Raw genomic sequence first — 13,091 nt, forward strand, 5'->3', positions numbered from 1 at the left:
ATATAACGCTTGAAAATATGCAAAGAAACACTAGCATGACAAAGCATATAGAAATAAGCTTTACATTTGTTTATATTATAATATGAGACACATTTTGGATGATAACACAGTGTGCAGCATGGGTACAATAATACTATAATCATTTTAAGTGCAGCATAACCTCCTTCCCCTGTAGTAAGCTAAATGTGTTTTATATATAGCAACTGCCACAAATGGCCAATAACAGCGCCAGCACTTAAGCATTTAAATATTTATGAATTTGATATTAAGAACTATTTTAAAAGTGTTTGTTGTTTTGTTTCTAGTTTTGAATTAATAAATAATTTTTGTAAGAATTGCAGGCAAAAACTGTATAATTCATTTAAATTGACTTAAATAAATTTTCTGATATAATACACTTAGCGTATGATTGTTATTTAATTATTTAATACTGAAAATATTAAGTATAAGCTAAGCAGTTCTTAGAATTTCTTTGCCATTAAATTTATAGCATACTTTTTGGCTTAAATAAATATTACGCAGGCGTATGATTACTATTTAATACAAATATTAAACATACGTTGAATTTTTATATTTTTCTTTAACAAATTGAATACAAATTAATGCTTTTCAGAGACTTGTTCTTAATTATGTTTTAAAATTTGTTTATTTTTGTTTTTATTTTAAAATTAAAAAATCAGAATAACAAAAAAATTTTATAAAATTAAATAGAATGATAAAATTAAACAAAAAAAAAATCTTATAAAACAAACAAAATATATTTTACTGACATAAATGCTAATTAAAAATGCTATTATATTATATTTTTTTTTCTCGAGTAAAAAACAAAAAAATTCTTAAACAAAAGTTTCTGACAAACAAATTTGCTCTAAAATTTCTACATTCACATATCGACTTTCGATTCAAAGCATCATTCACATGTTTACTTTCTGGGCACACCGTACAAAACTTCGTACAAAGATGGAGCCAAATGTTCAGCCATAAAGATTTGAATCTTTTCCTTGGGGGTAACTGGGGTATAACGGGCCATGGGGAAGGTGCGGGTAACAGCATCGATCAAAACACGCAAAGTGGGTTGAATGTCGGCGCCCTGAAAATAATAACAAGCAGCATTAATTGTAGGTGTTTAAATAGTTTAGCTTCAATTGAAGGGGTGTATAAAGTCATATTTAAGCTTTGATTAAAGGGTTTGTAAAGCCATATACAATTCATAGTTTTTAAACCGTCATATTTTAGATTGAATCTTAAGGATTTATACAGAAATATTGTAGCTTCAATATCAATCTTATTTTAGCTTGAATTATAGTCATATTTGTACTACAGTCATTTATCTTTATAAAGTCATATTTTAGCTTCAGTTAAAGGTCTTTGTATAGTCATGTTATCGCACAAAATTTAGCTGTTTATACATTAAAATTTTAACTTCAACTGTTGCTCTTAATACTGTCAAATTGTAGGCACAATTTTTTTTTATTGTTTTTCTTCACAATTACTTACTTCTTTGGAATATTTTTCGACAGCTGTCATGGCAGCTTCATAATAATCCTCACCATAAGTTTGTTTTTGTTCGTAGGTCATTTGAGACCACATTTCTTTAGCCTGTAAAAACAAAAGAAATTAAAGTAAATAAAACAAACATAATAAAAATAAATATGACAAGAGTAAGAGTATACAAAATTTATAGCCTTAGGTTAGGCTATGGTAAAGAAATAAAAACCCACACCCTTAAGTAGGCTGTACTTTAATAGACTGCTAAATGTGTAAATGCTATTCAACAAAAACAAAGTAAGTATTTGTTATTGTTGTTAAGGTTTACATTTAAAAACAAGTTAATTGACTTAATATCACAATGAAATGAAAAAGAACATCTTGAATTTGTAGAATTTAATGGGAGAACTTATATAGTCCTAGGCAGATGTTGGTGGCAAAAAATCAATTAAAACTAATGTTAATGGTAGCTGCTATGATAATAGGTAAGTAAAATACGAACAAAAAAAATAGTAGTAGAAATACTACTTTTTTAAAAATTTGAAAAATTATGATCCTTAATAGAAATTTTCTAAAAAATAATAATACTGTTTTAAATATCGTTTTAAAATACACAAAATACCTCAAAAATATTAACATATCTAGAAATATTAAGAAAGTACTTTTGTAAAAATATGACTAATTATGATTTTATATGAAAAAACGGTTTTAAAAATAGTTGAAACCTAAAAAAAATCTTTTCTGAAAAAAGTAGTAAAAATACTACTTTTTTAAAAATGTGCCAGATTATGATTTTATATAAAAAAGTAGTATTAAAATATGTAAAATAACTTAGAAATGCTTAAAAACCTTAAAAAATTTATATAATTATTTTTTGAAAAATAGTAGTAAAAATACTACTTTTTTAAAAATCTGTTAAATTATGCATTTTTAAAGAATAATTATTTTAAAAGATATGAAATACTTCCAAAAAAAAAGAAATACTAATACAATTAAAAATAAATATTTAAAAAAAAATATGTGGAAAAATATTACTTGCTTGAAAATCTGTCAATTATCAATTTAAATAGTATAATTTATTGATTAAATGTTTACAAACATATTAAAAATTTGTTTTAAAAGCATAAAATACCAAAAAATGCTACAAATTAGAAAACAAAATATTTTTTAAAAAAGTAGTAGAAATACTACTTTTTTAAATATCTGTAAATTATGATTTTATATGAAAAAATAGTTTTTAAAAGTATGGAATACCTTAAAATTGGTAAAAAAAACATATAAATAGAAATTAAATTTGAAAAAATATCTACTACTTTTTTAAAAAATATCTCAAGTTATGATTTTATATGCATAATTTGTATTAAAATCCACTAAATAACTTAGAAATCCTAGAAAATCTAAAAACCATAAATTATAGATTTTCTGAAAAAAGTAGTAAAAATACTACTTTTTAAAAAGTCTGTTAAATAATGATTTTATATGGACAAATTGTTTTAAAAGGTATAAAATATTTCTAAAATACTTAAAACCTTAAAACCAACAATAAAATTAGATAAAATTATGAAAAACTAAATTTAAAAATCTGTTAAATTATGATTTTAAATAGAATAAATAATTTAAAAAGTATCAGTTGCCTTAAAAGTCATTAAAAATCTAAAACTTATAATAAAATTAGAAAAAGTTATTTTCTAAAAATAAGTAGTAAAAATACTACATTTTTAAAAGTCTGTAAAATTATGTTTTCAAACTATGATTAAAAATATAAATAGTAAAAAAATTTATTTTAAAAAGTAGGAAATAGCTCAAAAAATTTTAAAAACATAAAAATTTTACTACTATTTATTACAAAAATATTTTTTTTTGTAGTGCAAAATTTGTAAAAAATCTACATTTTTCAGGTTATGTAAGAAAAATTAAATTTTTAAAAAAGTAGTAAAAAAACTACTTTTTTTAAATTGTAGAAAACATCAAAATTATTTAAAAAATTATGATTTTCGCGATAATGCTTACATAGGAATATAAAAAAAAATCTACATTTTTCAAGTTAAGCAAGAAAAATAAAATTTTTAAAAAAGTAGTAAAAAATACTACTTTTTTTAAATTGTAGAAAACATCGAAATTTTTCAAAATAGTGATTTTTGCGATAATGCTTACATAGAAATATAAAATTTAGGCAAAAATTCAAAAAAAATATTCAAAAAAGGTACTTTTGGTACAAAAATTCCTTTTTTTACATCAAGAAATCAAATACAGTTCGCTCACATTATGTATATATCAACTTATACCAAGAAATTATGAATAATAACACTTTAAAAAATTGTAGTAAAAATACTAACTTTTCAAAAATTGTAGGAAATATTGAAATTATTACATAACTAATTGATGTCTAGGCAAATATTATGCGGGAAACATACAAATTATTTTAAAATAATGAGTTTAATGAAACTGTAAGAAAAACTTTCTGTATAAATAGAACTTTTTCTGTTTTGAAATACATAATAGTGAAAATAATCTGAAATATTAAAAAAAAACGATGAAAACAATGATTTTTTTCAATTTTGTTTTTTGTTATGTTTTGCTAACATTGTTTGCTAAATAAAGCTTCAACTTTCATTATAACAATTAAGCCTATAAGTATGATAACAAATTTTGCTCTTCGTGCCCAATTTGCTATGGAAAACATTATACTTAACAAGCAGTGAGAAAGCATAAATTTATATATACCATAGAAAGAAAACAGCATTGTGTTTATAAATTACTTAAGAAGTTGTTTGCTTTTCAAAATTTAATTATGCTAATATAAATAAATGTAAACATTTTTGTAAAATACTGTGCAGTGCTGTTTGGAAAATCACACAAAATACATTATTCTATGCCATTACTTATTTGAACGTGAACAACTTCTAAACACTCTTAATTTTAGCCTAAGAGTTTAAATATTTATGTATTTTTTAAACTATTTTAAAAGGCTTTTTGCTTGGTTTTTAATTTTTACTAAGAATGCATACAAAAATTGTATAATTCATTTAAATTAGTGTAAAATACATTTTCAGCTGTAACTACTTAACGTATGATTATTATTTAATTATTTAATACTGAAAATATTAAGTATACGCTACCTAGTTCTTAGAATTTCTGTATCATTAAATGTATGGCATACTTTTTGGCTTAAAAAATAGTACGGTGGCGTATGATTACTATTTAATACAAATATTAAACATACGTTAAAAATTTATAACTTCTAATAAAAAATTAATAAAAATTTATTATTTTAAGAGTTTTTTCTCTTAATTATCGTTTAAAATTTGTTTATATATAAAATTTAATAATTTAATGTCTTTATAAAAATTGATAAACAAAAAATATATTTGGCCGGCATAAATGATAATTAAAAATGCTATAATTATTTTTCTCGTTAAGCAGCAAAAAATTTATTTGACAGCCATAAATGATAATTAAAAATGCTATAATTATTTATCTCATGTAGGCAGCAAAAAAATTTCTTAAACAAATGTTTCTGAGAAAAATGTCTGTAATATTTCTACATTTACATATCCATCACACGTTTACTTTCTGGGCAAGCCATAAATGATTGGAAAACAACACAAAAAACAGATGTTGTTATTTGTCTATTCCATTACTTAATTGAACATAAATCCAACTAAACATCTTCAAAACATTCATAATTATAGCCTTAGGTTTTACCAACAATAAAGCAATAACTTAATGTTTAATAAATATTTGCAAATAATATAAATTGCTACAATTAAGACTTTTTTTCTGCTGGCAAAAACAACATTTACTACACGTTTAATTACCTTCTCCAAACAGTTATGCTAAGAATTTTTAATTTGATTTTAAACCCCTAAAGTATGCTTTTGTTAAGCTCTCAATATTTAATATTCATTTGTACTGGCCTTAGCCATTGTTGAGTTTATAATATGAGGTTTTTTTTTTAAAAAAAAAGACTTTTATTATGATTTAAAACTAAAAAAAAAGAAGAAAAAAGTAGTATTATTTGTTTTGCCAGACATCGTAATGAGATTTCAAGGAACAGCTCAAAGGCTCTGGGGTTTCGTTGGCCTAACACATGTGTTAAATCAGTCTGTGTATATGTCTATAACAAAAAAGTAAATGTATGTATGTTTGGTAGCCTAAGCCTGCCTGTGTGCTGGCATTTATGGCCAAGTTTGCTTACAATGTTTATCATAATGGTTTTCTAGGAAGCTAATTATGAAGACGACCTTGTGTAAAAACTCTCACATAGTTTTCTATTTACTTTTTTAAACATTTGCCATTGTAGTATATAGTTTTGTTGCAATTTTTCTAAATAGTTTACCTTTCTGTTGTTTTTTTTTTTTTTTGTAATTAAATTGTTGGCAACTAGTGGCTAATATTATGTGCTGGCTTTATTGCTGTACAAGTTACTAATTTTAATAAAAATAACTACCATATTTTATTTGTTTTTATAAATTTACCTGTTCACGTAGATCGGTCTCATTTAGCCAGCCGTTACCAGGAGCAAATTCTCCAGCAGCCACAACAGAGACATCAACGCAACGTGGACGCATTTCTTGGCGCAAACAGGCAGCAAAGGATTCAACAGCAGCTTGGGTGGCACATTGAATGCCACGTGCGGGTGCTGGGATTTTGTTGAGACCTTTAGGAAGAAAATAGAAAAGAGAAACCAACAAATTAGTAATAATAAATGAAGACAGCTATAAAAATAATAATAGAAGTATTAAAAATTCATTGCATATTTTAAGGGGTTTGGAGAGAATGCTAAACAAACAATGGAAAATTCAGAAGTTTTGGTACAACAAATTATTTAAGAAAAGTTTGAAGAAAATCAACTATTTTTCTAAATCAAGCAAAAAGTAGTAGTTATATGTTCATAATAAAGCAAGAAATAACTTTTAAGCCTTATATTAACATTAATAGCTATAAAATTATAAAAAAACATTTTTTTAAATAGTAGTAAAAATACAACATTTTTGAAAAATAAGCTACAAATACATATTTAAAGACCCTTTAAAGACAAAATTTCTTAAAAAAATTCTTTTTTACAAAAAAGTACCAAAAAATATATTTTTTAAATTTTTAATTTTGTATAATTTTGGGTCAAATTCATTCGCATTCAATGTTATAGCTGTAAAATTTCATTGTTACTAACAAAATAAAAAAAGTAGTAAACATTTTGTTCTTAGTTATTGCGAATAACAATTTCACAGATTCATATTACCATCTTACACTATAAAATTGAGAAAAATAAAGTTTAAGAAATAAGTAGTAAAATACTACTTTTTTCTAAAAATTATTGTTTTTTTCTAAAATATTACAAAAAATAAATCTACATGCTAAAACTAGTTTAAAATCAAACAAATCAAACCAAAATATAAATAAAATTGATATTAAAAGTACCTACAAAAAAAGAAAAAAATTTTTTTCAAAATTGCTACCAAAAATACATACATACAAAAATTAATTTGTTTTTCTAAAATATTACAAAAAATAAATCTACATGCAAATTAGTTTAAAACTGGACAAATTAACCCAAAATAAAGTAAACACATGAAAAAAGTACTAAATCTGCAAAAAGTAGTATTTTTTGAACACCAAAATGTAAATTAAATTCATGCTTAAAGCATCCACTTTTATATTTAGTCCGAAAAATATCAAAAATAAAACATTTAAAAAAGTAGTAAAAATACTACTTTTTTAAAAAAAATATTTTTTTTTCTAAAATAAATCTGTATGCTAAAATTAGTTTAAAACCGGATAAATTACCCCAAAATAAAGTAAACACATGTAAAAAGTACTAATTGTACAAAAAGTAGTATTTTTTGAACATGTAAATCAAATTCATGCCTAAAGTATCCACTATTATATTTAGCCCTAAAAATATCAAAAATAAAACATTTAATAAAGTAGTAAAAATACTACTTTTTTAAAAACTTTATTTTTTTTTAATTTTACAAAAAATAAATCTTCATGCTAAAATTACTTTAAAAGCGTTTAAATTGCCTCAATATAAAGTAAATACATGAAAAAAGTACTTATTCTGCAAAAAGTTGTATTTTTTGAACACCAAAATGTAATTCAAATTCATGCTTAAAGCATCCACTTTTTTATTTAGCCCTAAAAATATCAAAAATAAAACATTTAAAAAAGTAGTAAAAATACTACTTTTTTAAAAACATTATTTTTTTTTTCTAAAATATTACAAAAAATAAATCTACATGCTAAAATAAGTTTAAAACCGGACAAATTAACCCAAAATAAAGTAAACACATGAAAAAAGTACTAATTCAAGAAAAAGTAGTATATTTTTGAGCACCAAAATTTAATTCAAATTCATGCTGAAAGCATCCACTTTTATATTTAGCCCTAAAAATTTCATAAATAAAACATGTAAAAAAGTAGCAAAAATACTTTTTTAAAAAATTATTTTTTTTCTTTCTAAATTATTACAAAAAATAAATCTACATTCTAAAATTAGTTTAAAACCGGACAAATTAACCCAAAATAAAGTAAACACATGAAAAAAGTACTAATTCTGCAAAAAGTAGTATTTTTTGAACACCAAAATTTAATTCAAATTCATGCTTAAAGCATCCACTTTTATATTTAGCCCTAAAAATATCATAAATAAAACATTTTAAAAAGTAGTAAAAATACTACTTTTTTAAAAGCATTATTTTTTTTTTCTAAAATATTACAAAAAATAAATCTACATGCTAAAATAAGTTTAAAACCGGACAAATTAACCCAAAATAATGTAAACACATGAAAAAAGTACTAATTGTACAAAAAGTAGTATATTTTTGAACACCAAAATGTAAATCAAATTCATGCTTAAAGCATCCACTTTTATATTTAGCCCTAAAAATATCATAAATAAAACATTTTAAAAAGTAGTAAAAATACTACTTTTTTGTAAAAATTATTTTTTTGTCTAAAATTTTACAAAAAATAAATCTACATGCTAAAATTAGTTTAAAACCGGACAAATTAACCCAAAATAAAGTAAACACATGAAAAAAGTACTAATTCTGCAAAAAGTAGTATTTTTTGAACACCAAAATGTAATTCAAATTCATGCTTAAAGCAGCCACTTTTTTATTTAGCCCTAAAAATATCAAAAATAAAACATTTAAAAATGTAGTAAAAATACTACTTTTTTAAAAACATTATTTTTTTTTTCTAAAATATTACAAAAAATAAATCTACATGCTAAAATTAGTTTAAAACCGGACAAATTACCCCAAAATAATGTAAACACATGAAAAAAGTACTAATTGTACAAAAAGTAGTATATTTTTGAACACCAAAATGTAATTCATATTCATGCTTAAAGCATCCACTTTTATATTTAGCCTGAAAAATATCAAAAATAAAACATTTAAAAAAGTAGTAAAAATACTACTTTTTTAAAAAATTATTTCTTTTCTGAAATATTACAAAAAATAAATCTACATGCTAAAATAAGTTTAAAACCGGTCAAATTAACCCAAAATAATGTAAACACATGAAAAAAGTACTAATTCTGCAAAAAGTAGTATTTTTTGAACACCAAAATGTAAATCAAATTCATGCTTAAAGCATCCACTTTTATATTTAGTCCGAAAAATATCATAAATAAAACATTTAAAAAAGTAGTAAAAAATACTACTTTTTTAAAAAAAATATTTTTTTTTCTAAAATTTTACAAAAAATAAATCTACATGACAAAATTAGTTTAAAACAAAATAAAATTACCCCAAAATAATGTAAACACATGAAAAAAGTACTAATTGTACAAAAAGTAGTATATTTTTGAATACCAAAATGTAATTCAAATTCATGCTTTAAGCATCCACTTTTATATTTAGTCCGAAAAATATCAAAAATAAAACATTTCAAAAAGTAGTAAAAATACTACTTTTTTAAAAAAATTATTTTTTTTTCTAAAATATTACAAAAAATAAATCTACATGATAAAATTAGTTTAAAACTGGACAAATTACCCCAAAATAAAGTGAACACATGAAAAAAGTACTAAATCTGCAAAAAGTACTATTTTTTGAACACCAAAATGTAATTCAAATTCATTCTTAAAGCATCCACTTTTATATTTGGTCCGAAAAATATCAAAAATAAAACATTTAAAAAAGTAGTAAAAATACTACTTTTTTAAAAAATTATTTTTTTTTCTGAAATATTACAAAAAATAAATCTACATGTTAAAATTATTTTAAAAGCGATTGAATTGCCTCAAAATAAAGTAAATACATGAAGAAAGTACTAATTGTACAAAAAGTAGTATTTTTTTGAACACCAAATTGTAGATAAAATTCATGCTTAAAGGATCCCCTATTATATTAAGTACGAACAATATCAAAAATGAGACATTTAAAAAAGTAGTAAAAATACTACTTTTTTCTAAAAATTATTTTTTTGTCTAAAATTTTACAAAAAAATGAATCTACATGCTAAAATTACTTTAAAAGCGATCAAATTGCCTCAAAATAAAGTAAATACATGAAAAAAGTATCAATTGTACAAAAAGTAGTATTTTTTTTGAACAGCAAAATGTAAAAAAAATCATGAATAGAGTATCCACTATTGTATTAAGCCAGATAAATATCAAATATAAAACATTTAAAAAAAGTAGTAGAAAAAAAGTACTAATTCTGCAAAAAGTAGTATTGTTGTGAACCCCAAAATGTTGATAAAATTCATGCTAAAGCATCCACTATTATATTAAACCCGAAAAATATCAAAACTAATACATTTAAAAAAGTAGTAGAAATACTACTTTTTCAAAATAATTTAAAAAAATTAAATTTGTTGGAAGAGAAAGCAACATAACTTAATGAATACTTAAAACAATGTAGATAAATTTATATAATACTTTAAAAAGTTTAACTTAAATATTAAACAAAAAGGACTTACCAGATGTCATAAACACAACACGACCATGACCAGCACGCAACAATGGCAACATCAATTGAGTTAAACGAGCAGCACCTATTGTCAAAATTTACAATTATAACATAATATTTAAGACAAAACTCTACAAAAAAAGCTTTTACCGCAAAGCTTTACACTTACCTAGCAAATTCAAATCCAAAGACTTGCGCAATACAGCAAATGGAATCCATTCCAATTCTCCCAAAGCAACCCAGTGGGCACAATGAATCAAAGCCCACAAACCTTTAGCGGGGATACCATGAGAATTGTGAGGCAAATGTTCGGAGACAAATAAAGCGGCTTCCAAAAGCTTTTAAAAAGTTTAAATTAATAAAATCTTTTTAATATTTGTAAAGAAATAAACTTACAGTTTTTTCCGAGGTGACATCAAGATAAATGCATTTCATGCGACCAGAAGTTTCTTCTTTCAAAATTTTAGCTTCATCTGATTCTTCGATGGGTGTGTTGAAACCAGCATAAACGGTAAAGCCCAAATCATCCAATTTCTTAGCCAAATACCAAGCAATGGGAGCTTCACAGCCAGTAATCAAGACACCTTTGCCGGAAGCGGAAACCTAAAATAAAACAAATAAGAAAGTTGAGAAAGATTAGTAAATTGAAATTATGAAAACTTAAGGTGGTTTAAGGGAAAATAAAGCTATTTTTGAAATGAAATTGAAAGTTTTTAATGGAGCTTTAAATAGTAAAAAATTACACAAAAACTGAAGTATAGTTTTAGGGGTAATTTTTTATAGATTTGTATGGGAATATTTTTTGTAATTCTCTAAGAAATATACATCTCTGGGAGTATAAAAACTTGTTTTTCTAAACTATAGTTCATTAGCTATATAAAAATGTTCAAAAATATAAACATCATTATACTTTTAGCTGGAATTTTTCTCTCTATTTTTAAAAATTCACTTCAAATGTATCACTTTAAATTTACCCAATTTACTCTTATTCAACCTGTCTACTTTTCATTTCCCCTTCATTTACATGTTCATAATTTGCCAGCAATTTTTCCAAAAAACCCCAACTTTTACTTATTTATTATAATTTTATGCTGCCTTCAAGTAACCAAAAATGAATATGAAATTTCCACACAAACATTTTTTGTTTTCCCATTAAAAAATAACATTTGGAAACAGCAACAACGGCAGAAACATCATCAGCAGTTATCAGATCATCATCGTTATGCCCGCAATAAAATTTCCACAATTACAAGTCTATATGGACACAGAGGTCTGGGTTGTTATTGATGTTGGTGCTGTCGCTGCTGTTGCTATTGTTATATGGTCAACAATTTTCCAGCAAAATTTTAATGAATAGGAAAACCAAAACAACCATATGCTAGTTATGTGCAATATATAGACATTTGTACACTTTGGTTTGATGGTGAGAACCTTTATAGCTGTAGCCACGACTAACCAAGTTGTTAATGGCATAAAATTGACTAAAATGTTGTCAGTTCACAATTATAAACTGGATGACAATTTTGTTGTTTTTTTTTTGTGCAATAGAGCTACAAGTTTGTTTTGAGAAAAAGGTCTTAAAGACAGATTTTAAACAAAATAGAAAACAAATTTCCGACTACTATTAGTTTCGTTTGGTTCGCACTCCATATGTTGCCAGAAAGATGGGAAAACGTTTGGAGCTAAAATCCCACCAATAAAGATCTACGACTGAAGCTAAAATCCTACTGAATAATGATCTACGAATGAAGCTAAAATCCTACTGAATAAAAACCTACGAATGAAGCAAAAATTGTACTGAATAATGATCTACAATTGAAGCTAAAATCCTACTGAATAATGATCTACGATAATTGTATATAATTATAAAAATCCTACTGAATAATTGTACTGTATAAAGACCAACGATTGAAGCTAAAATTGTACTGTATAAAGACCTACAATTGAAGCTAAAATTGTACTGAATAAAAACCTACGATTGAAGCTATAATTGTACTGTATAAACACCAATCATTGAAGCTGTAATTGTACTGTATATAGACATACGATTGAAGCTGTAATTGTACTGTATAAAGACCAATGATTGAAGATAAAATTGTACTGAATAAACCCCTACGATTGAAGCAAAAATTGTACTGAATAAAGACCTACGATTGAAGCTATAATTGTACTGTATAAAGACCAACGCTTGAAGCTGAAATTGTACTGAATAAAGACCTAAGATTGAAGCTAAAATTGTACTGAATAAAGACATACGATTGAAGCGAAAATTGTACTGTATAAAGACCTACGATTGAAGCAAAAATCCCTTTGAATAAAGACCTAAGAATGAAGGTAAAATTGTACTGTATGAAGACCTACGATTGAGTAAAAAATTGTACCGAATAAAAACCTACAATTGAAGCTAAAATTGTACTGAAAAAAGACCAACTATTGAAGCTATCATTGTACTGAATAAAGACATACGATTGAAGCTATATTTGTACTGTAGAAAGAAGCAAAAAATGTACTGAGTAAAGACCAGCGATTGAAGCTAAAATTGTACTGAAAAAAGACCTACGATTGAAGCTGTTATTGTACTGTATAAAGACATACGATTGAAGCAAAAATTGTACTGAATAAAGACCTACGCTTGAAGCTAAAAATGTACTGAATAAAGACCTACGATTGAAGCTAAAA

The 13,091-nt window shown here is 24.3% G+C and overlaps 1 protein-coding gene across 1 annotated transcript in view; it reads right to left on the reverse strand.

The window, feature by feature from the left end:
- Nucleotides 1-617: 617 nt before the first annotated feature.
- LOC135961913 (D-beta-hydroxybutyrate dehydrogenase, mitochondrial) overlaps nt 618-13,091 on the reverse strand; it is a 71,717-nt gene continuing 59,243 nt past the window's right edge. The window contains exons 4-9 of the mRNA XM_065513561.1: nt 10,809-11,015; nt 10,582-10,750; nt 10,423-10,497; nt 5,967-6,148; nt 1,498-1,599; nt 618-1,090 (exon numbers count right to left, since the gene is read on the reverse strand). Coding sequence (XP_065369633.1) covers nt 923-1,090; nt 1,498-1,599; nt 5,967-6,148; nt 10,423-10,497; nt 10,582-10,750; nt 10,809-11,015 — 903 coding nt within the window. The 3' untranslated portion in view covers nt 618-922. The remainder of the gene's footprint in view (nt 1,091-1,497; nt 1,600-5,966; nt 6,149-10,422; nt 10,498-10,581; nt 10,751-10,808; nt 11,016-13,091) is intronic.

This window comes from Calliphora vicina, chromosome 5, assembly GCF_958450345.1.
Source record: "Calliphora vicina chromosome 5, idCalVici1.1, whole genome shotgun sequence".
NCBI lineage: Eukaryota > Metazoa > Arthropoda > Insecta > Diptera > Calliphoridae > Calliphora > Calliphora vicina.